General features: G+C 46.7%; 1 protein-coding gene across 2 annotated transcripts in view; it reads left to right on the top strand.

Moving 5' to 3' along the window:
• The window catches only part of ATP2C2 (ATPase secretory pathway Ca2+ transporting 2), a 311,062-nt gene that overhangs the window by 96,242 nt on the left and 191,030 nt on the right, over positions 1-23,790 (top strand). For both annotated transcript variants that reach the window (XM_069218250.1, XM_069218249.1), the window contains exons 3-4: positions 1,750-1,866; positions 20,168-20,257. In XM_069218250.1, coding sequence (XP_069074351.1) covers positions 1,750-1,866; positions 20,168-20,257 — 207 coding nt within the window. The remainder of the gene's footprint in view (positions 1-1,749; positions 1,867-20,167; positions 20,258-23,790) is intronic.

The following is a 23,790-nucleotide window of genomic DNA, read 5'->3' as shown; positions in this document are numbered from 1 at the left end:
AAGGCGGAGCACGGGTTGAGGTAGACATTCACCAAAGCAGGTTTACAGAGGAACCTGCAAATGGTAAATTTAAGATACTGCTTCAGACTTAGAAGAGGGACAGCAGCAGCCAGTGGTTGTTTGATGTACAAGAAACTCTGTAGTATCTTTCCTTGTAGATATTTGTAATGCTTGTCACCTTGAGTGAGGTTCCATCCACCTGCAAAAGGCCCTAGATGAGTCTCTTCTTAAGACACCTTCTGGACATCCTGTGATTCTTTTAACACTAAAGCCTCATCACTTTTTCTTTTCCCAGAAAAATTGTCAATGGCAAACGTTTGCCATTTATGAAACCAAAGCTGCCCTGAATACCTTTCAGGCAGGGGCATAGCTTGGTCAATAAGATTGGGGGGGTAGGAGGTGCTTCAGATTTTCCGACAATCAGACTAACATGTAATGTTTAAATACATTGTACGACAAGCAGGGTGCATGGGGGGGTGTAAGGGGCAGTGAAAAGCGAGAGGAGTTTGGTGCTAATCCTACTTTTTGCCTAGAGTAGTTAGTCTTTCCATTTAGAACAGGTTCTGACCATTGCTCTTTTCTTTCCTTCTACCCATGTTTTGTCTTCAGTATGACAGTAAATAGCGTTCATGTATTTTACAGGTAATAGATCATTTATGGATAGCATTTTGCAGAGTACTGCATTACAGATGCTTGTGAGCCATTTTTTATTAAAATAAATGTGCATTCTTCTTTTATGTTGGTATTACAGGATGCGCTGCGAGTAGGGTCCGTTTTTTGTTCCTAGAGAGGGTGTAGACTTGGACTATGGGTTAGTGACCATATGGAACTGGCTGTTTTCTGTTTAATTATGTATGGACAGTGCATACTGTTTATAGCAGTAATACTTAACCTTTTCACTTCTGTGACCCCCACCGAATCATTATTGGAATCCAGGGACCGCACTGAGTCAGTACTGGAAGGCAGGGACCTCAGCCTAACCATTTTTAATGATTTGAACCACAAAACAATACAGAAAAAATATAGAAACAAGCATTTTTCAAACAAATACACAAATGATGAAATACTGTATTTAATTCACCAGCAAATATAAAAAAAGAATCAACATTGTAATTTTAATAGGAAGTTGGAGGTTTTCTAAATTCAGTCATAGCCACTCATTGTCCATACTATGTCCGGTTTGATGCACTCCACTGCTCCCACGAACCAATCTGAGGATACTAACTCAGTTTTTAGCCTCCGGTTTCACATTCCTCCATATTTGCAGAACATTTTAAGATTTTCAATTCTACATTATTTTTCCTCATTTATATACACTTCAATAATCTGTTGGTATTATTTTTTTTCTAAACAGCCACAAACCCCTTGAGTAGGGGCTGTGGACTCCCAGTGGTCCCCGCACTACAGGTTAAGAAGGACTGGTTTATAGGACTAGACAGTGCCTCACCAAGTAAGGATTGCGTAGAGGAAGACTGTCATCATGTAACAAAGATTAGCAGTAAGTGATCCAAGCAGTGATTACACTCTGTTCTGGCGTGGAAGTAGGCCGGGTTGCTATCATTAATCCTTGTCTGAGGGCACGTCATAGATAAGTGAATTGGGCAAGTGAAGAAGTAGGGCATATGAAAAGCCAACATTGTTGCTTGAAATTACACCAATGGGAAGCAAGCCTCCAGATAAAGGAGATTATTTTGAATCGTGTTGTGTTTATGATTATATTATCTCACATGATGCTATGGCTGTCCGCAGGTTGATTTGGAAACGGGGCTCTCAGATTATTCTGTGATCCAGCGCAGACTGAAACACGGCTGGAATGAGTTCAAAGTGGACAGCGAAGAACCAGTGTGGAAGAAGTACCTAGGCCAGGTAAGGTGCTATGGTAGCTTCTCATTGCCTCCTAATAGACTGCCTGTCGTTGAAACTTTTTGTTTCTCATAGATGCAGTGAAAGCCTGTTTCACCGTTTTGTTGCACTTAAGTAGAGCTTACCTTCACAGAGAATGATCTAAAATAGGGAATTTTCTTGATCCTCTTTCCCTCCTGCTTGCAAATTGTCTGTTTTGGGGACTTTTCTACGCAAATCTTTAACCACAGTTGAGAAACACGGACACCATGAGTGGTTGCCAATCTACAAGTTTGTGAATATCCATAAACATGTGACTAGTGAGTACCCACGCATTTATGGGTTGGTGTTCACAAATGTTTTAATGTCTTTTTCCACCCTTGTAAATTCGTCCAGCAAAAAACAGAAATAAGCTACTTTACAACATGGCCAAGGAATAGGACAATACTTCTTTTTCTGTAGGGGAACTTGGATTGGGGCTTCTTCCCAGGGAAAATTAATGAATTCCCTGTGGAGATAAGTGTAATTAAAATATGCTTTTACACTTTTCTCCTGGTCATATTACAGTGGATTGTCTGCGATGGGCATAAATCACCACAGTTTGAAGGCCAGAAAATGATTTCTTTAGATTTTCATGCCAACGTCTGACAGTGTCTGAAAATACGTAAATATATATACAAATCTTGGGTGTAAACCTTTGACACACAGGCTCCCATGCTTTTGTAACTAGGAACACTAAAACAAAGCACCAGAAAACTAGTAGGCACTGAAGAATTCTGTGGAACATGATGCTTTGAAGATTTTCTACCTGGCCTTAATTCCTTTAGTACATTCTGGTAAAAGTGTGTTTAAACAAATGAGGAGTTGATGTTCTGTCCATCAAGTGGGGTTGACCTGCAAAATTCACCAAATAGAGAAAAAGTTGGTCCAGTGCCATCTGATGTTTTCAAAACAAATTGCCCACTAAAAGAAAATTGGTGTAGAAATTGTATACAGAGTTGTAAAGTTATTTTGTATAGTGCCATCATGGTGTGTTACATTTTCAGATGGCTCATCTACAGCGCATGCACGTACATAGAAGGCAGTACTAACAAAATGCAGACAATATTACATTTTCTTTGAAACTGACAAGGCGCTTTCACTACAGATGTGTTTTTAAAGTACTGGGAGGCACAGCAGAAAAGTGCCCACTGTCCCAGGACACTTGGTTATTACAGAGATGCAACCCATATTTCTGTGTCAAAGAGGCATGTAGCAAAATAGGGGTTAATACCATGCCGCTTTTTAACAACTGTTTCACTTTTAACAAAGAAATGTGATTACAATTATTCAAACTGTACCTCTTATGGATAACTCCTTTTATCAAAAGGAAACATATAGGATATTGTTAGAAATGGGGTCTCTAGTTGGAAGTTGGTTTGCACCCTGTCCAAGTAGGGACCCTCACTCTAGTTAGGATAAGGGAGATACCCGCTCAGATAACCCCTGCTCACCCCCTTGGTAGCTGGGCACGAGCAGTCAGGCTTATCTCAGAAGCAATGTGTAAAGCATTTGCACATAACACACATTAATAATTTAAAACCCCACAAAGGGACAACACACCAGTTTTAGAAAAATAGCCCATATTTTTCTGTGTAAAACAAGACCAAAACAATAAAAATCTAACCTACAGTGCTAAAGATAAGAATTTTGTAAGATGTGTCTTAAAAATACAGTTCCTTGAAGTCGATAACCCTACCTGGGGCTATGACGGCGTCATGATCAACTAAAACAACAGTTCAGGGTGGCCACAGCGTCACGGTCCAGCTATGGTGTTGGGAAGACCCGCAAACAGTAACTTGGATATGCAGGGTGTCGTGATCCTCACGGTGAGCTCCAGAGAGCGGCGCCACTGGCGTCATGGTGTCGGTTCCAGAGTCAGTGCAGGAGTCGTCAGGCCCTCGAAATCACGTACCTCGGAGATCGAATTTTGGGCTGATGAAATCAGGTGCGGTGGTGCTGATGGCGTCGGGGCTGCGGTGCGAAGCGGGATGATGTGACGTGCAGTGCCCACAGTTCACGGTGCAGGCAGCGGCTCAGTGACGGCTTCCAGTGGCGTTGGCGAGACCAGGATTGCGGTGTGAAGCGGGGCGGTGCGATGTGCGGTGTCACCAGTTCATGGTGCAGGCAGCGGCAGTGTCGTTGCTGAAGCAATGTAGTCAGTAGGCCCTAGCCAGTGGTGCGGGACAGGACGGTGCTTCGTGACCCTCACAAGTAGTGTCCACAGGCCACGGTTCAGGCAGGATGCCTGGTGACGACACTGGAGTCGATGATGCTGTTATCGGTGGACAGGGGCTGTGGTGCGGGACAGGACGGTGCTTCGTGACCCTCACAAGTAGTGTCCACAGGCCATGGTGCAGGCAGGATGCCTGGTGACGACACCGCAGTCGATGATGCTGTTATCGGTGGACAGGGGCTGTGGTGCGGGACGGGACGGTGCTTCGTGTACTTCATGAGTGGTGTCCACAGGCCATGGTGCAGGCAGCGGCACCTGTGTCAGCAGGAGCGGCATCGTCGGGTATGCCCAGGCTGCGGTGTAAGCAGGCAATGCTAGAGTACAGGGCCCACAGGTCGTGGTGCGAGCAGCGGCTCGGTGAAGTCATCCGATGACGGCGTCGGTCAGACCAGGGTCGTGTTGCAAAGAGGGGCAATGTGACTCCGTGCGGCGTTGGCAGGTCACGGTGCAGGCCAGCGGCATCGTTGCCGGCGTTGCGGTGGTTTCTCCTCTTGAATAGCACAAAACACACAGTTCTCAGTGCTGCAGGTCGAGGAACCTAAGTCTTTGATGTCCCTGAGACTTCCAACAGGAGGCAAACTCTACTCCAAGCATTGTGTGAGGGCAGGACCAGTCATTTCAGTTGTGAACAACCACTCCTCCCTCCCCTCTAGCTCAGATGGCTAATCAGGATAGGCAGGCTACACCCCCAGCCCCCTTTGTGTCACTGCCTAGAGAGGTGCAAAACAGCCCAACTGTCAAACTGACCAAGACAGACAATCCACAAACAGGCAGTCACAGAATGGTTTAAGCAAGAAAATGCCTACTTTCTAAAAGTGGCATTTTCAAGCAGACAATTTAAAAATCTGGTAAAGTGTGCAGAGACAATACACCAGAAAAAACAGACCTGAAAATATAGGAGGAAAAAAGTTTGTGGATAACCCTGCAAAAGGGCCATTTTCAACAGATGTAAATGTGTTTCTTTTATCAACAATTTCAATCATTGAACATTATAGCACAATAAACAGTGGTGGTTGTGTCAGGTCTTTGAATGAACAGCCAAAAATGTTATTATTTACAACATCTAGTCCATGACCGATTGAAATGGTGCTAGGTGGCTGATGTGTTTCAACCCCATTCGGGGAGACCTTCGTCAGCACAAACGTAAGACATGTATATCCCTGGAGTGTTTCCCCTTGTACAAATCAAATAGAGCCTATGCAGTACCTTCCAATTTGAATGTAATGTATCTTACAGAGCAATGTGACAAAGATGCAGAGTGGAGATGATTAGTGGATTCATTCTTTGTCTCACTTCAAATAGACCTCCCTAAGTCATATTTTAGATTTAATTCTATCCCAAGTACTTATCAATGTTCCCTACATCATGCAAAACTGTTATGGGCAGAACTGGAGCAGGCCTGGACTCGGCCAGCCTGGAGCAGAAATGACACTTGCTGGAGCAAAAAAAAAAAAGAATCCACATTCAAGGGAAATGCGAAAGAGTTGAGATGCACTGGTACACTGACTAGAGACTGTTAATAAGGAAAGTGCTGGCCTTAGAAGTGGTCACCCTGAAATGGTGTTTGAGTATGGTGGGGATCTTAGGGTTCCAATACTCAAGGAAAGTCAAGGAAAGTTGAATTAAAACGTTTGAGTTAGTGTAAAGCAGAAGTCTCCAAACTTTTTTGTAAGAAGAGCTACCTACGTTTCATTGGCGAAACAAATGCCCCCCACCGTGCAGGGGGACCCTCAGCACAGTACTCTGGCCTGAGATCTCTGGAGTGAGTCCAGAAGGGTGCCCCTTCGTGTACTTTGCAAGCCCCCCCCTCACGTTTTGTTAGGTCACTGGTATGCTTAATGAAAGGCATCCTGAGCAAGTAATAATATTTGTGTTGAAATAGTGTCTAAACCAGACAAGATTACATAGTGGCCAACATATGCAAGATTACTAGCAGTGATCACTTTAGTGCATCAGGAAAGGTTGCCAGCAGTAATGTAATCAAGCCTTGGCAAAGCTAATTGGTCTCCCTATTGAGACCTATTGGCTTTGCCAATGGTCTTTAGCCATGCTGTGCAACATGGCTATAGAATAAAAAAAAATAACGTGGCTGCTTATTTTATTTTAAGTTACTGTCCTTTGTTGGCTCAGTGAGGTAAAAAAGCTTTGCAAAGCAGATGGGATGGAGCAACACAAAGGAGACAAAAGCATTGGGGGCATAAGAAACTGGGAGGGCACAAGTGAGGGGCAGAAGTGACATTGGTGATGGGGAAAGGAAGCAAAATGGGCGAGTGCAGGGCAGAAGCAAAACGGGATTTGTGGGGGCAAGTAACACAGTGGGCACAGGTGGGTGAACCAACAAGGAAGGTGTTGTGGGAGCAAGCAGATGAAAGAGCAATATGGATCTGGTGGATAGAAGCTCATAGACAAGAAAGCAAGGGAGACAACTTGAAAATGCATGCACTCTTTTCGAGTGCTTAAAACAAGAAAAAAGTAGTACTTGAAAAGAGTTTGGTAGAAGGACACAAGTATTGCGTCAATACTCAAGGTAAGAAACAGATGCAGAGGAGGAAGGAAAGCCCACACAATCTAGCGAGTAACAAGCAAGCAAATGAGTGACCTTAAAGTCAACCAATGATAAGCAATGGGCAGGCAATAAGCACACTGTAAGCTAAGAATGTCTCACGATAGTCTGTGCATGCGCTCTGTAAAAGTCTTCAACCTAAAAAGGCTTAGTCAATTTCGAATGCAGCTACTTGGATAATTCATAGCATCCATAGCGGCAATGCCCTTGGCATGAAGGTAATAATATTAGTAATAAGTATACCCAGCATCTTATCATTTAGCACGCAAATGTAAGCTTTAGATATATTTTGAAAATTTTTAAAACAATTCTGCAAACTGCCCGTATGAGTTCTGAAAACAAGCATATTTTCGTTCCAAATATTATTTTTTAATTTGGTGTACACAAATTAATTGAACTCTGATTAGTTCTAATTTAGTAGTCTGTGCAGTCCACAGAAAAGCTACTTACTGGTAGCTGGAGAGCTTCCAGGAGCTCACCCGCCACCTGTTGAAGGACCCTGGCTAGCAGGCTCAGGATAAGTTTAGTTGGGAGGAACAGCAGCTCTGGTCCAGGTGTGGGCAGACTTGCCAAAGCACATAGGAAGAAAGGACCATCAGGACAAACTCCAGGATACCCCAGGGCACCTCTGCTTATAATATACACATTTCACTTCATTCATTCAAAAAACAAAGAAGGCAGGCAGGTGTTCCTGAGCACAATGGTAGAAGGTTTAAAAGTATAAAGACATAAGGATTCGGAGATCGTACAAAAGTTTGGTTAGGAAAGTGGGTTTAAAATAAAGAGTACAATCGACTTAATGTTTCTGCAATTGATCAAATCAAATCATTAACATTTATAAAGCGCGCTACTCACCCGTGCGGGTCTCAAGGCGCTAGGGGGGAAAGGGGGGGTTATCGCTGCTCGAACAGCCAAGTCTTTAGGAGTCTCCGGAAAGCGGAGTGGTCCTGGGTGGTCCTGAGGCTGGTGGGGAGGGAGTTCCAGGTCTTGGCCGCCAGGAAGGAGAAAGATCTCCCACCCGCCGTGGAGCGGCGGGTGCGAGGGACGGCAGCAAGTGCGAGGCCAGCGGAGCGGAGGGGGCGGGTGGGGACGTAGAAGCTGAGGCGTCTGTTGAGGTATTCCGGTCCCTTGTTGTGGAGGGCTTTGTGTGCGTGGGTGAGAAGACGGAAGGTGATCCTTTTGCTGACTGGGAGCCAATGCAGGTGTCTCAGGTGTGCGGAGATGTGGCTGTTGCGGGGTACGTCGAGGATGAGGCGGGCCGAGGCGTTTTGGATGCGTTGCAGGCGGTTTTGGAGTTTGGCGGTGGTCCCGGCGTAGAGGGTGTTGCCGTAGTCCAGGCGACTCGTGACAAGGGCGTGGGTCACGGTTTTTCTGGTGTCGGCGGGGATCCAGCGGAAGATCTTGCGGAGCATGCGGAGAGTGAGGAAGCAGGCGGAGGACACGGCGTTGACTTGCTTGGTCATGGTGAGAAGAGGGTCCAAGATGAAGCCGAGGTTGCGGGCGTGGTCTGCGGGGGTCGGTGCGGTGCCGAGGGCCGTGGGCCACCAGGAGTCGTCCCAGGCGGCCGGGGTGTTGCCGAGGATGAGGACTTCCGTTTTTTCAGAGTTCAGCTTTAGGCGGCTGAGCCTCATCCAATCTGCGACGTCCTTCATACCCTCTTGTAGGTTGGTCTTGGCGCTGGCGGGGTCCTTGGTGAGGGAGAGTACAAGTTGGGTGTCGTCGGCGTAGGAGGTGATGATGATGTCGTGCTTGCGTACGATGTCGGCGAGGGGGCTCATGTAGACATTGAAGAGTGTCGGGCTGAGCGATGAGCCTTGAGGTACGCCGCAGATGATCTTGGTGGGTTCTGAGCGAAACGGAGGGAGGTAAACTCTTTGGGAGCGGTTAGCGAGGAAGGAGGCGATCCAGTCCAGGGCCTGGCCTTGGATCCCGGTGGAGCGTAGGCGGGTGATTAGGGTGCGGTGACAGACGGTGTCAAAGGCAGCCGAGAGGTCGAGGAGAATGAGGGCGACTGTTTCACCGTTGTCCATCAGGGTTCTGATGTCGTCTGTGACTGAGATGAGGGCGGTTTCCGTGCTGTGGTTGGTTCGGAATCCGGTTTGTGAAGGGTCGAGCAGGTTGTTGTCTTCCAGGAAGGTGGTCAGCTGTTTGTTGACGGTCTTTTCTATTACCTTGGCTGGGAAAGGTAGAAGAGAGATGGGGCGGAAGTTTTTCAGGTCGCTTGGGTCAGCCGTAGGTTTCTTTAGTAGGGCGTTGACTTCAGCGTGCTTCCAGCATTCGGGGAAGGTAGCAGAAGAAAAAGAAGAGTTGATGACGGTCTGGAGGTGCGGGGCGATGATGTCGTCGGCTTTGTTAAAGATGAAGTGCGGGCAGGGGTCCGAAGGGGCGCCGGAGTGGATAGAGTTCATGATGGATTTGGTTTCTTCCGTGTTGATGTGGGTCCAGTTGTTGAGGGTGATGTCCGGGGAAGCGGGTTCAGTGGTGTATGGTTGGGTCTGGTGTCCGAAGCTGTCGTGGAGGTCGCTGATCTTGCGATGGAAGAAAGTGGCGAGGGATTCGCACAAATCCTGTGAGGGCGTGACGGCGTTGGCGCTGGCGCTGGGGTTGGAGAACTCTTTGACGATGCTGAAGAGTTCTCTGCTGTTGTGGCTGTTTTTGTCTAGTCTGTCGGTGAAAAAGTTCCTTTTGGCAGTGCGGATCAGGTGGTGGTGTTCGCGTGTAGCGTTCTTGAGGGCGGTCATGTTGTCAGCGGTGTGGTCCTTGCGCCAGGCCTTCTCAAGGGCACGACAAGTTTTCTTTGATTCTTTGAGGGTGTCAGAGAACCACAGAGGTTTTTTGGTGTTGGTCTGTCGATGCGTGCGTTTGAGGGGAGCAAGGTTGTCAGCGCAGTTGGAGATCCAGTTTGTGAGGTTGAGAGCTGCGTCGTTGGGGTCGGTGGTGAGGGTGGGTTGGTTGGCGGCGAGAGCGGAGAAGAGTTGCTCTTCAGGGATCTTGTTCCACTGTCGACGAGGGATGGGTTGAGTGCGGAGGTGGGAGGTCTCGCGTCGGAATGTGAAGTGGACGCAGCTGTGGTCGGTCCAGTGTAGGGCAGAGGTGTGGCTGAAGAAGACGTGTTTGCTGGCGGAGAAGATAGGGTCGAGCGTGTGTCCGGCGATGTGGGTGGCGGTGTTCACCAGTTGTTTGAGGCCGAGGTTGGCGAGGTTGTCGAGCAGGGTGGTGGTGTTGGGGTCGTTGTTTTGTTCCAGATGGAAGTTGAGGTCGCCTAGGAGGATGTAGTCCGGTGAGGCGAGGGCGTGCGGGGAGATGAAGTCGGCGATGGCGTCGCTGAAAGAGGCGCGAGGTCCGGGAGGACGGTAGACGAGGGATCCTCTGAGGGTGGTCCTTGGGTCGGTGCGAATCTGAAAATGCAGGTGTTCAGCGGCGAGGGGGGGGTCTTCGGTGGAGGTGGTGACGCTGATGGAGTCTTTGAAGATGATGGCGACACCTCCTCCTACTTGGTTGGTGCGGTCTTTTCTGGAGATCTTGTAGCCTTCGGGGATGGCGGTAGCGATGTCTGGAGCAGAGGAGGCGTTCATCCATGTCTCCGTGATGAAGGCGACGTCCGGGGCTGTGGAGTCCAGGAGGTCCCAAAGTTCAACGGCGTGCTTGTGGACGGAACGAGCGTTGACCAGGATGCACTTGAGGTGGTTGATGGCGCGTGGGCTTGTGGTCGTGGTAGTTGCGTGGTGGAAGATGCGTTTGCAGGAGTTGCAGGCGAAGGGTCCATGGGTGCGTTTGGGGTGAGCTAGGAAGCAGGTTTTGGAGCGCCCTGGGTTGAGGGCGTGGAGAGTGGTGGGGTCGTAGCGGATCAGCGGGGCTTGGGGGAGCTGGGGACCAGGGGTCGTGGCGCTGGGCGCGGGCCAGGCGCGGACGGGCGCAGACGGGCTTGCCTCTGGCGCGCCTCCAGCGCGCCAGCGGCGTGCCCGCTGCGCGCGCCCGCTGCGCAGACGCGCAGCGGCCGCCATAAAAGGTAGGAGGGGGGGGGAGGGGTCAGCTGGGGGCGAATGGGAGCTGGGGGGCGGGGGCGTGCAGGAGGTCGCGGCGGGAAAGCGCGAGGGAGGGGGGGGACAGGTAGAGTGAGAGGAGCTGGGGGAGGGGGTTTAGGGTGGAGGAGGGTGAGTGTTAGGAGGTTTGGAGATTAGGGAGAGAGATAGGAGTAGGGTTGTGAAGATAGGGGAGGGGGGGTTGTAGAGGTGGGTGAGGGAGAGAGGTAGAGTGAGAGGATAGGGAGATAGGTAGTAGAGGGGGTGGCGGGAGGGGGGGAGAGATAGAGAAATAGATAGAGAAAATAGATAGAGAAGTCGATAGATAGGGAAATAGATAGATAGACAGATAGGTAGGTAGGAGGAGGTGGAGAGTGGGGGAGTTAGATAGTGAGATAGGGAGCTAGAGAGATAGGAAGATAGGAGGAGTGAGGGAGGTAGATAGCGAACGGGTTAGCTAGGGGTGAGAGAGGGGGAGGCGAGTGAGGGAGGGGGATGAGGAAGGAGCAGGAGGGCAGGCTCGGGGGAAGAAGACGGAGGAGGTAGAAGAGCCGAAGACAGGAGAACAGAAGACAGAAGAACAGAAGAGCAGAAGAGCAGAAGAGCAGAAGAGCAGAAGAGCAGAAGAGCAGAAGAGCAGAAGAGCAGAAGAGCAGAAGAGCAGAAGAACAGAAGATCGGAAGAGCAGAAGAACAGAGAAGAACAGAGAAGAACAGAGAAGAACAGAGAAGAACACAGAAGAACACAGAAGAACACAGAAGAACACAGAAGAAGAACACAGAAGCACAGAGAAGAACAGAGAAGAAGAACACAGAAGACCGGAAGAACACAGAAGAACAGAAGGGAAGAACAGAAGAACAGAAGGGAAGAACAGAAGAACACAGAAGAAGATTGCAGAGGGGGAGCGAGGAGGAAGAGACAGAGAGGAGGAAAAGAAGCAGGAGCAGGAGAGAAGGTGAGTGGCGCGGGGCAGGGCGAGGGGCTGGGAGGAGGGGGGTACTTACAGTTAGGTGGGTCTCAGGAACACAGGAACTCGGGAACTTGGAGGAGCTGCAGCGGCAGGGGGAGCGACCTACCCTTGGGTCAAGGGTCGCTACCACTGTCGCGCAGCGGCCGCCATAAGAGGTAGGAGGGGGGGGGGGAGGGGTCAGCTGGGGGCGAATGGGAGCTGGGGGGCGGGGGCGTGCAGGAGGTCGCGGCGGGAAAGCGCGAGGGAGGGGGGGGACAGGTAGAGTGAGAGGAGCTGGGGGAGGGGGTTTAGGGTGGAGGAGGGTGAGTGTTAGGAGGTTTGGAGATTAGGGAGAGAGATAGGAGTAGGGTTGTGAAGATAGGGGAGGGGGGGTTGTAGAGGTGGGTGAGGGAGAGAGGTAGAGTGAGAGGATAGGGAGATAGGTAGTAGAGGGGGTGGCGGGAGGGGGGGAGAGATAGAGAAATAGATAGAGAAAATAGATAGAGAAGTCGATAGATAGGGAAATAGATAGATAGACAGATAGGTAGGTAGGAGGAGGTGGAGAGTGGGGGAGTTAGATAGTGAGATAGGGAGCTAGAGAGATAGGAAGATAGGAGGAGTGAGGGAGGTAGATAGCGAACGGGTTAGCTAGGGGTGAGAGAGGGGGAGGCGAGTGAGGGAGGGGGATGAGGAAGGAGCAGGAGGGCAGGCTCGGGGGAAGAAGACGGAGGAGGTAGAAGAGCCGAAGACAGGAGAACAGAAGACAGAAGAACAGAAGACAGAAGAACAGAAGAACAGAAGACCGGAAGAGCAGAAGAGCAGAAGAGCAGAAGAACAGAAGATCGGAAGAGCAGAAGAACAGAGAAGAACAGAGAAGAACACAGAAGAACACAGAAGAACACAGAAGAACACAGAAGAAGAACACAGAAGCACAGAGAAGAACAGAGAAGAAGAACACAGAAGACCGGAAGAACACAGAAGAACAGAAGGGAAGAACAGAAGAACACAGAAGAAGATTGCAGAGGGGGAGCGAGGAGGAAGAGACAGAGAGGAGGAAAAGAAGCAGGAGCAGGAGAGAAGGTGAGTGGCGCGGGGCAGGGCGAGGGGCTGGGAGGAGGGGGGTACTTACAGTTAGGTGGGTCTCAGGAACACAGGAACTCGGGAACTTGGAGGAGCTGCAGCGGCAGGGGGAGCGACCTACCCTTGGGTCAAGGGTCGCTACCACTGTCGCGCAGCGGCCGCCATAAGAGGTAGGAGGGGGGGGGGGAGGGGTCAGCTGGGGGCGAATGGGAGCTGGGGGGCGGGGGCGTGCAGGAGGTCGCGGCGGGAAAGCGCGAGGGAGGGGGGGGACAGGTAGAGTGAGAGGAGCTGGGGGAGGGGGTTTAGGGTGGAGGAGGGTGAGTGTTAGGAGGTTTGGAGATTAGGGAGAGAGATAGGAGTAGGGTTGTGAAGATAGGGGAGGGGGGGTTGTAGAGGTGGGTGAGGGAGAGAGGTAGAGTGAGAGGATAGGGAGATAGGTAGTAGAGGGGGTGGCGGGAGGGGGGGAGAGATAGAGAAATAGATAGAGAAAATAGATAGAGAAGTCGATAGATAGGGAAATAGATAGATAGACAGATAGGTAGGTAGGAGGAGGTGGAGAGTGGGGGAGTTAGATAGTGAGATAGGGAGCTAGAGAGATAGGAAGATAGGAGGAGTGAGGGAGGTAGATAGCGAACGGGTTAGCTAGGGGTGAGAGAGGGGGAGGCGAGTGAGGGAGGGGGATGAGGAAGGAGCAGGAGGGCAGGCTCGGGGGAAGAAGACGGAGGAGGTAGAAGAGCCGAAGACAGGAGAACAGAAGACAGAAGAGCAGAAGAGCAGAAGAGCAGAAGAGCAGAAGAGCAGAAGAGCAGAAGAGCAGAAGAGCAGAAGAGCAGAAGAGCAGAAGAACAGAAGATCGGAAGAGCAGAAGAACAGAGAAGAACAGAGAAGAACAGAGAAGAACAGAGAAGAACACAGAAGAACACAGAAGAAGAACACAGAAGCACAGAGAAGAACAGAGAAGAAGAACACAGAAGACCGGAAGAACACAGAAGAACAGAAGGGAAGAACAGAAGAACAGAAGGGAAGAACAGAAGAACACAGAAGAAGATTGCAGAGGGGGAGCGAGGAGGAAGAGACAGAGAGGAGGAAAAGAAGCAGGAGCAGGAGAGAAGGTGAGTGGCGCGGGGCAGGGCGAGGGGCTGGGAGGAGGGGGGTACTTACAGTTAGGTGGGTCTCAGGAACACAGGAACTCGGGAACTTGGAGGAGCTGCAGCGGCAGGGGGAGCGACCTACCCTTGGGTCAAGGGTCGCTCCCCTTGATGAGACATTCTCTGGTAGAGTGGCTTTTCAAATGCCGCCTTAAATTTGCCCACAAAGGGGAAGGCCACTTCACATGTTTTTTGTGTGTTTTTGAGGAAGCCGTGTTCTGTTGGCAGAAAGAAGCAGGTTTTGTCAGAGAATGTATCACTCGTGGCGCGCTGGCAGTGCTCCATAGATTGTAAAGTTTAAAACTACCCAGCCTCGTTTCTTCCATGGCTTTGTTTTTGTTGTGTACCTCAGCTGGAATTTTTAAACCACAAACGTGATTGGTCCTGCTTTCATCTGAGTATGTTGTGCAAGTTTTTGGACAAATGCCCAGTGCCTTTATTAAGATGCCTACTTCCTCTTAACGTTTAAGGCCTCCTACACAGAAGATGGCCTCCTACTGATGCTCTTTGTAAAGGTCACTGAAACAGGGAGTGCTTTCTTTGCTTCCACACTGAGCTTTGGTCTTGTTCATATGATCAGCAATTTTCTAAATGTTAAGAAAGGACCTAAGAATTGGAGAAGATCACAGATCTAAGGGGCAGCTCAGTTTCAGGGTAATACTGCGTTACACTGGGGTCCATTCGTTTTTGCAGGTTGACGTGTATGACAATGTACCCCTGGCTCTCTGAATCTGCACTGTATGCCGCCACTCAGTCAGCATGCTTAGGGTTGTAATAGGAATTAGCGACATTGTGTAAATTCTTCCATTAACTATGTGCATTGTTTTTGTGAAAATTATGCAACAACGGTTGTCTGCTTTAAGATTGTACTCAAGGTGCTACACAAGATACTTCCTCAATAAATTGCTCAGTCATCAGTGTGCACACTATACACTAGGTATGCCCTTGGGTACAAAAATCACGTGATGCGTATTCACTGTAGTGCACGGATATATCTTTTTTTACTTTAAACAGTCTCCTACTGGTGAAAATTACGCAAAAAACACAAATCTAACATTACACAAATATGTAAACCCAATAACCGGTATTTACACTAGGTTCCTCTTTAAAAAAAAATTTAAAAAAACAGTTGCCTAAGTTGCAGCACTAAGCTCTTGATCCATTGTGCTGTTTGTGTTTCTGGGATGTAAATCATTATCAAGTGAGATTATTAAACAAGTTCGTTTTTACTGCATCTGTATGGTTTTTAGTGGCCACTACACCCTCCCTATGAGCTAATGCTGGTGGAGTAACCACGCATTCACAGATGACTAAATACAATGCATTGAAAGTTTATTTACATGTGCACCTATCCCAGCAGAACATAGCTATAGACAGGAAACTCGCACAAGCTTTTGTACCTCACACATGTGAGGTAACCATTCTCTCCACCACCATGGACAGGCACCCCCTCACATCCCCAGCCGTGAAGACCCAGAAGTGTCCTACACGAGTGGAACACAAACGCTCTAAACACTTAGCCAGCAACAAGTAAAGGCAAGCAGATGTGCGGTCAGTCATACCTGGGTGCCCTAAGTCTCCTTCTGAATGATAAGCTATAAAGAAAGCATTATGCTTGTTTTAAAGGTTATGGACTAGTGTCTATTAGCAAGTCCTGTCCCATGGACAGCAGAAGTAGGATTGCCCCTTGATTTGATAGAGCTACAGTTATAGCTCCCAGCGTCATCCACTTTTTGCTTACTCAGGAATCAAAAATTCCTCGCAGCTACTACTTCTGTTGCCTGTTTAGAACGGACGTGGATACGGAACTCCTTGGGACATCTTCTCATCACACGCTCTGTCATGTGTGGTGCCATGCTGACCAGTTTATCGAGTCTTCAGGCTCTGACACCTTCATTAGAGAGCCTCCTCAAGGGGTCATCAGATGCCCCCTCCCACCTGCTCTTGGCTTGGTAGCGTAAAGGCCTCAAAGTGCTATCCCTTAGATTGCTCCAGGTTCCTCAGAAAAATATATCGCTGGAAATTTACCACACTGGCATACTTGCATACTCAACCAAATATGGATTACAGCTTCATGAGGTAAAATCTTAGAGGTAATAAATATTATTTAGGTCACATTTCCTAACTCTTCTGACACAATATTTGCTGCTTTTGGGAATTTAGAGAAGGACACAAAGGCAAAGCTTTCAACTTGAAACTGTGCTCTCCAGACAGTGACACATTTGTATGTTCAGTGTTTGTCCATGAGGGAGAGCTTTCACTGTGTAAATGTGGGCCATGCTTATGAGTGGAGCACAGGCATTAACGGGACCAGTGCATGCTCCCACAATTCCCTTTACACCTTCCCTTTTTAAAATAGCAGCACCTCTTCCTTCGAAGGATAGAAGCTGTGATGTTGACATTTTGCGAATGCCATTCCTGGAATAGATGTCTGCGATCCGTTGCAAGTTTTCATCCCTGCAATAGTAATTTGGGAGGTTGTGCGAAGGGATTTCTGACTCATTAACATGCATAAGTCAGGATCTTACCAAATGTCAGTTTTTGCACTTTGAATGACTAGTAAATCTATCACAATGCAAACATATTTTTGGCTTTCAAACCAGTTGGTGTGCAAAAACTGCAACGTCTTTTCAACCAGAGAATCATACAGAGGGGGCCTTGTTTCGCTGCTTCGCACATGCTGATAAATCTTTGTAACAGTCAAGTAATATTAGTGTGGTTTGATAGTGTGAGCCAGGATGGGATCTAATTTAAAGTGTTAGAGTAGCAATGGATGCATGTCGGTTTCTGAGGACACAATAACTTTGACTGTTCTACTGAAACACTTACGGTATTGATGTAGAGATACACAGTATTGTAATAGAAGGTGGACAAGTGGAGATTTCCTGATCTGACATCTCCAGCGGTTGAAATCAATTTTCCAGAGACTTTAGTGGTCTGGGAAAATGCTGAACATAGATTAGTCCATGGAAGCAGATGTAGAACAACAAAATATTCTTGTCGAGATCCAGGTTCAGAGATTGTTGCTGTTCCAGAAGTGAGGGGAATGCAGCTTGAGTTTTGGAGATGTTACAATTAATGAAATAGTTCCTTTGGATAACTGAAGATGGGGACTCTTTGAAGTATATATGTGTGGCAAAGTCTGCATGTGTGAACTGGGTTAGTCCGTAAGTGTAGTTGGGAAGCAGTCGTCATGAATTGCTCTACTGATGTTTTTGGTTAAGGGCTTGTAATCATGAACTCTTTGGTTAGTTTGCTGTACGTTTTTTGTACTTTTGAAAAGGAGATGATATTTTGTTTTTGGAATAGTTGCATATTATATATAATAATTCCATATCTATTTGATGCAATATGGGAGTAATTGTTAAATGTAACCTTTTGTACATCTTTGAATGTATGGATTTTTTATGTGGTTTTAGGTAAGCGTGTCTGTCAGTTGTGTTTGTCCATACCTGGGTCAAATATACCATAAAGACAAGATAGGAAGGTTTTCTCTTCCTATGTTTCGGGTATTTTTAAGGAAGTTTATTTGATGTTCCTAATTCCAAAAGAATCCCAGGATGGTATTGCTTTTTATACATTGGAGATGATAATTTGGAAATATAAAGTGTTTCCTACCTGCCCCCCAGTGCTTTATGAATGAGCTCCAATGACATTCTGGGACTCCAGGTCTGGTTGTCTACCTGAGACTGGGGATGCTGGCCTGTCCCGGTACGCCGGTGGTGACCCATTAGTGTTTTGTCTCGAAGAGGAGTGCTGATAGCAATGGATGGTGTCTGCTCTTATGGAACATAGAACAATTGTAGTTAGAAAAGGGTGTAGAGGATGGATGCCATACTCAAACTAGGAAGAACGGCTGGCAACTTGGTTTCCTCTCTGAGGAGAGGGCATTGACAGTCTGCATACCTAGGTTGTGGAACAAGTACAGCTATTGCTAGGAATTGGAAATCTCCATCGATGGGTTCTTTGGGTGGTTATCTAGTTTCCTGGATTGAACAGTGGGTGCCTTACTGTTGACCTTTTCTCCTAAGCTTTGGACAGTGACCTGCCTGGGTAAATTGATGAAGGTTGGGGGCCCAAGGCCTTGTGTGTTTGCTGAATGAGGCCAGCGACCTCCATTTCTTTGGATTAAGGTCCGGTTGGGAACTGGTGACTTCTTTTGTGAGTGGACTCGGTAGGACCCCCGGTATCCTGTTCATGTAGACTGGAGACCTGGGAAAGATGCTTAATTGCCTGGGTTGTAGAAAGCCTTCTATTAGCCTCAATGGCTGAATGTAGGGAGGTGCGTATTCTCTTCCCTCTAGGGTTAACTGTGCCTGTTCTCTAGTCGGAGGTCAGTTGGCTCAGTCCAAAGTGTAAACTGGCTTCTTGCAGTAAAGTAAACAAAAAATTGGATTGGTGGGAAGCATGAAATAATCTCAGCCACTATTAATTACTTTGGCCGCAGTCTAGCCCATCAATTTTTGCCCATCATGCCACTTCTGATTAGGCCCAGCCATATGCAAATCAGCCCTGGTCCTGATTAATAGGAACATTTCATCCTGAACTAACAAGCCAGGTCCTCACTGAAGTGGAACACAAGCATCTCAAGACTGGTTTTGCTATAGTTGGGGGTCTTCACTTGGGTGCAGCTGGGACCCAGTGGCACAGTGGTCATGGGACCCATGTCTGGGCATAATCACTGCACTTGGGGCATCACACTAAAGAAAACAAAAGCTTTATAAGTATGATGTGTGAATTATTCTCAGCCACTGGTAATTAGTCTCCCCCATTCCAGTATTTGTTTGTAATTTATTTTTTTGCCCACCGTGCCAGCTCTGATTCGACCCAGGCATGTGCAGATCATTGTTGGTCATCCTTAATAGGAATATCCATCCCAAACTGCCAAGCCAAGTTCTTTTGAACCAGAACACAAGCAACCCAGTCTGGATTCAACCAAAACAGCTCTGGGGTTACTTATGTCCCCAAGTGGAGGGGCCATAGTCTGGCACTTCGACTGAAACATTCCTATTGGAACAGGACAAAGATTAATTTGTAAAGGTCTCTGTCGAGAATGGGTCAGTGGGCTACAAATGATAGTCTGAAATGTGGATCAAGAGTCTGATAATAGCTGAGAATAATTCAAGCATTCCTTACATCACCTTGTTGTTTTGCCTTGTAGTAAGGCACAACTTTGAATATGTTGGCTGCATGTGAATGAGTTACTGTGATCATGGTTGATGTAACACTTGCAGCAACAAGTTGCTGTTTCAGTAAGTTTCAGAAGGCGACATAAGTTTCTCACAGCAGAAAGTTGCCAATGCCACAAGAAGTAAAAAGTAACATTTCAAGGGCACTGATTCTAAACCTATGGTCCGCAGACCCTGGGGGGTCACGATGCCTACTCAGGGGTCTCTGACTGTAAAAAATAAGATAATATTAGCAGATTAGAAAAGTACCTATAATTAAAAGCCTAAAATTGAAAATTTAAAGTTTGAAAACGCTCTGATAATGTGAAGAAATTTGAAATTGGAAGCTAAACTTAAATTGGCATTCTGATCTTTATTCATGGGAGCAGTGCAAATACAACAAACGGAATCTAGGATGAACCATTGATGGCCTCAATCAGAGCAGCAGTGGTATGTGCTGACAAAGAAAGTATGCAATATGGGCAAAAAAGACAAAGGGATATCCTAGGGTGTAGCATATCACTTTCTTTTAGAAATAAAACTTTTAACAATTTTGAAAATCTTCGACCTTCACCTTAAAACTTCAGACTCCACATATTTGTGTTTGTGAATAAAATATAATACGTTTGATGCATACCCGTTTCTGTATTTTTATATTATTATGAGGTTCACACCCTAGAAATTGCTTTGTTGGGGGGCACGAACTTCCAGCAGTAATTCACTGGGGATCCACAGAAGATTACGAACCGCTTTTGTGGTGGCATCAGGTAGCACACACAGTGGAGAGCCTACATAATATTGTTTACATATGGTCCCGAGTCGACTCAGTCATGCAGGGAAACACATGCACGCTGGGCTGCCTAGCACACCACATTCCCTGTCCAGTCCTGCCACTTATTGTTCAGCACCTTGACCGATTCACTATTTGCCCTCTGCTTGTTCCATCTATGGAGCAAATGGGTCAGAAGTATACTCTTGGCATTGTCTTATTGCTAAAGATGCCAAACAAAACTTGTGACTGAAGAACCTAAATCAACATTTTTGCTTTTAAAGATACAAGTTTGCAGTTTTTGTGTGTTAGATAACTATAAAAGTAAAAATGTTTTGTGTCTCGTTTCAGTTTACAAATCCTCTTATCCTGCTGTTGCTGGGCTCCGCCCTAGTCAGTATCATCACTAAAGAGTATGAAGATGCTGTCAGCATTACAGTGGTGAGTACTCATAAGCGCTGACATGAAACACGGTTATAGAAAGTTTCCATCAATCCTTGTTTATTGGGCGGTGGCAGCTACTGGACTAGGGCTTAGCGCAAGCAAACAATCTCATTGGACGCTGATAACTCATACAGTGCTTCTGATTGGTCATTGCCTTGGAAAACCAGAGCACAAGTGGATACACATGCGCGTGCAGTGAGATAAAATCAGTGCCAATATGCCCCTGTAGGAATGTTAAAATAGGCTTTTCATCTTTGCCTCCATAGAACAGTGTTAAAATGAAATCAGCGTAAACAAACTACACATCTAAGATTTGCACTGCATAGCCGAGAGGAATGGGCTCAGTTTAGTATGTATGCTGCAGGGCACTGGGCAAAAGGCTTTTTTTCCAAACTGGGTTGACCTCCTCCTAAATCAAGAAGTATTTTCAAAGACACTCCAGCGGATAGACAAAACATAGGTAAGCCCCCTTCTCTCCTTGGTCTGGTATCAGGTGACAGAGCACAAATGTGTCAAGACAAGGCCTGCAACTGTTCTTACTCTTCCTCTCCGCCCACCCAGGCTGCGTCCATCACTGACCACTCACACAATTCCCAGAAATACCTGCAGCAGCTGCCTTGGGCTGGAAATCAGACTGCTCGACTAGAGCAATAGAGAGGCCATTATTATGTGACTAGCAAAATCAAAGTCAATATAGCTCGTAGCAGACAAAACACAGGACACGTTACTGATCTTCAAGGTGTATTTCTACCAACCAGCCCTCTGGAGGGGCCACGAGGCAACACATGTAGGTGTTATACAAATCAATAAGTAAAAAAATAAGCTTATGAACGTGACGAGGGAGTGATCTTGTAGCAGTGACAAGATGCACCAATTTGACACCAGAAGCCCACACCCGGAGACAGAGCACAGCCTTCCTCTGCTTTTATCCTGCTGACTTCTAGTTGATGTCATGGGTTGTGCTTGTTGGCACTTGCATAAGCACTTATCCTGATCCACAAGTACTCCTCTGTCTATCCATATATCTATGATTGCCACACCGGTCCAAAACCAGTGAGATCTCAATTCTGTATAACCCTGGAATTCTACTACACTGTTGTTCTGGCAGGCACTCTTCAGAACTTATCATCTACACCTAGAGCACGAATCCCTGCTACTTCACTGTGTAGCCCACCCAGTAGCCTCTTTACTGATTCTGCTGTTTCTGGATTGATCAGCCCCTCGGGTGAGCAATATTGACTCGGCTTACTCTGTCAGTTGCTTGATGCTCCCTCTCTTCGTAGGTATGTGCACAAGCACTTTTGTGTATCAGTCTTCTGAGCTTGCCATTGATGTGTGTGTATGTGGCAACAGTATAGATTCATACTGCTATGCCCAAGTTGTGATACTGCAGAAAGATTTGATGTTCTGGAAAGGCTGCATCTTTGAGGACTTTGGGGAGCTATGGTAACTCTGTAATTCTTGAATTGACTACAGAAGAGATAAGAGGTGACATTTTCGATCTAAAGCAGTACATGGCAAAGACGTGCAAAGCTCTAATATTTGCCTTCAGCACTCTTGCAAAGAAGTTGGATGGCCCTTCTTCGAGCCTTTACTGGCAGTAATAACCACCAAACTGTTACCGACCATTGCGTATAACAGCATTGCCGTGCAAGGCCAGGATGCAGCTTTTCTGGACAGACTGCAAGTTAACCTCTTCAAACAGGTGTTCTGCCTTCCTCAAAACACTTCTCTGGCACAAATTCGATTGGAATTTGGGCTCATAAATCAAGACATTGGCAGAATGTATGCTTCAATGAAGTGCTGGTACAAAGTAAGGTCAGATCAGGAAAGTTTATTAGGCAGGTCTTCATGGTCACCCTACAAAAAGACCCACAATCTGCGTACCAAAAATATTTTTTCACCGCCCTGAAGCCAACGCACCTAACTGACCTTTAGGATAAGAACCTGCCCTTCTTCACTTTCAAGAGAGTGATAAATAAGGCTGCAAAGAGGCACACTTAACTGGAAGACAAAAATAATTTCAGTTGTTCATCTCATGCTTGGATGGGGCAAAAATACTATGATAGCTTGAAGCGATCTCCATATTTAAGTATCACTTTTCCAGCACAAATCAAGTGAAGACTGATGGCCATACGATTGGGCCAATTACCTGCGCAGGCTAGTCAACCGTCTTGGAAATACAGTGGACCAACAACATGTAGAGTTTGTCGTGCTGAGAAGGAGCACTTTATACACTTGGTTGTACATGTCTCCTCTTGCACAAACCACACACAACTTTAATAAAAAACTAAGTTTTAACACCACAGGCATTTGCACATGCAGAGAAGCTATAATACCAAGTATTAACCCAGCTGGCCTGCAGTTAAACTGCAAATTAATGACATTTTTCTGATTGCTCGAAAGGGCCATCTCACAAAAAACCTGAATATAAACATAGCAAGATCCAGTTCTTGCACTCAAAAATTCACCTGGCACCTATGTATATTCTAAAGGTACAGCGGTCCGGCACTACATGGTGATTGCCCCTACTGAACAGAAAGGTTTCAACAGGCTGCTTGCTGGGAAGAAAATATTGGGACTAGCTTGACTATCCTGTCCATGGACTTGGACAAAATAGTTTTACATGGTTTACCGTCCACAAGGACTGCCTGTTGTCGTTAAGCACTTACTTCTGTAATGGATTTTAATCAAGTGGTACTGTAAGGTGCTGCTATGACTTAGTTAGCACTGATGCACTTTAAGTTGGTGCTCCTCTAATAGGCTTGTGCGTTTTAAATGTAACATGATGGTTTTAATTAATTGAAACAATAAAGACATTTGAATTGGAATTGGGTGCAGAAACGTAGCGGTTTTCTAAACGTGTCTTTGTCACATTTCTATTTACAGATCTTGTGCACTTGGTCAGCATCTTAGTAAAATGTTTCAAGTTGAGGCTGAATGGGGGGCAAAGCAAAAATCCCACTCCTTCGGAAAAGTTGTTTTATTTACAGTACTTGGGGCGCAGGGGTGGCTCCGCCACAGATCGTTGGTGCCCTAGTCAGATAAATAGTAATCACCTCGTCTCACTAGTGTGCACTATAGAACACAAGACAACGAATGGTGCTGGCAATTAAGGAAAATTGAGTCAAATACGGGAATTACTTGAAATTGAGAATGCAGCATTCCCTGTCATTATATTTATCCTATTGGAGTATTATGTCAGTGCCTCATTCTGTTACCACTACATTCACTCCTTAAGTAACCATGCTATCACATGAATAGTTATTTCTTAGCTATCCAAGCTCTTAGAAAAGTGAAGATTCCACTAGAGAAAATGTAAACTGCAGTATCTGTGCTTTTAGTGTAGCACATTGAGACTTTCAACAGTTATGCTGTCTTTTTTATGAAACTCTTATATATCATAAACTAACAGTAATTCGGAATTTCCCTTTTCACCTGACTGTTAGTTTTATCATTTTTGAAGACTTTTTATTGAAACGTCTGAATCTGTCCAGATAAACTAAAGTATTAAATTATTTATTTCAACA

This window comes from Pleurodeles waltl, chromosome 12 (assembly GCF_031143425.1).
Source record: "Pleurodeles waltl isolate 20211129_DDA chromosome 12, aPleWal1.hap1.20221129, whole genome shotgun sequence".
Classification (NCBI taxonomy): Eukaryota; Metazoa; Chordata; class Amphibia; order Caudata; family Salamandridae; genus Pleurodeles; species Pleurodeles waltl.
The sequence above is the reverse complement of the archived record's forward strand: the minus strand, read 5'-3'. Positions and strand labels throughout refer to the sequence as shown.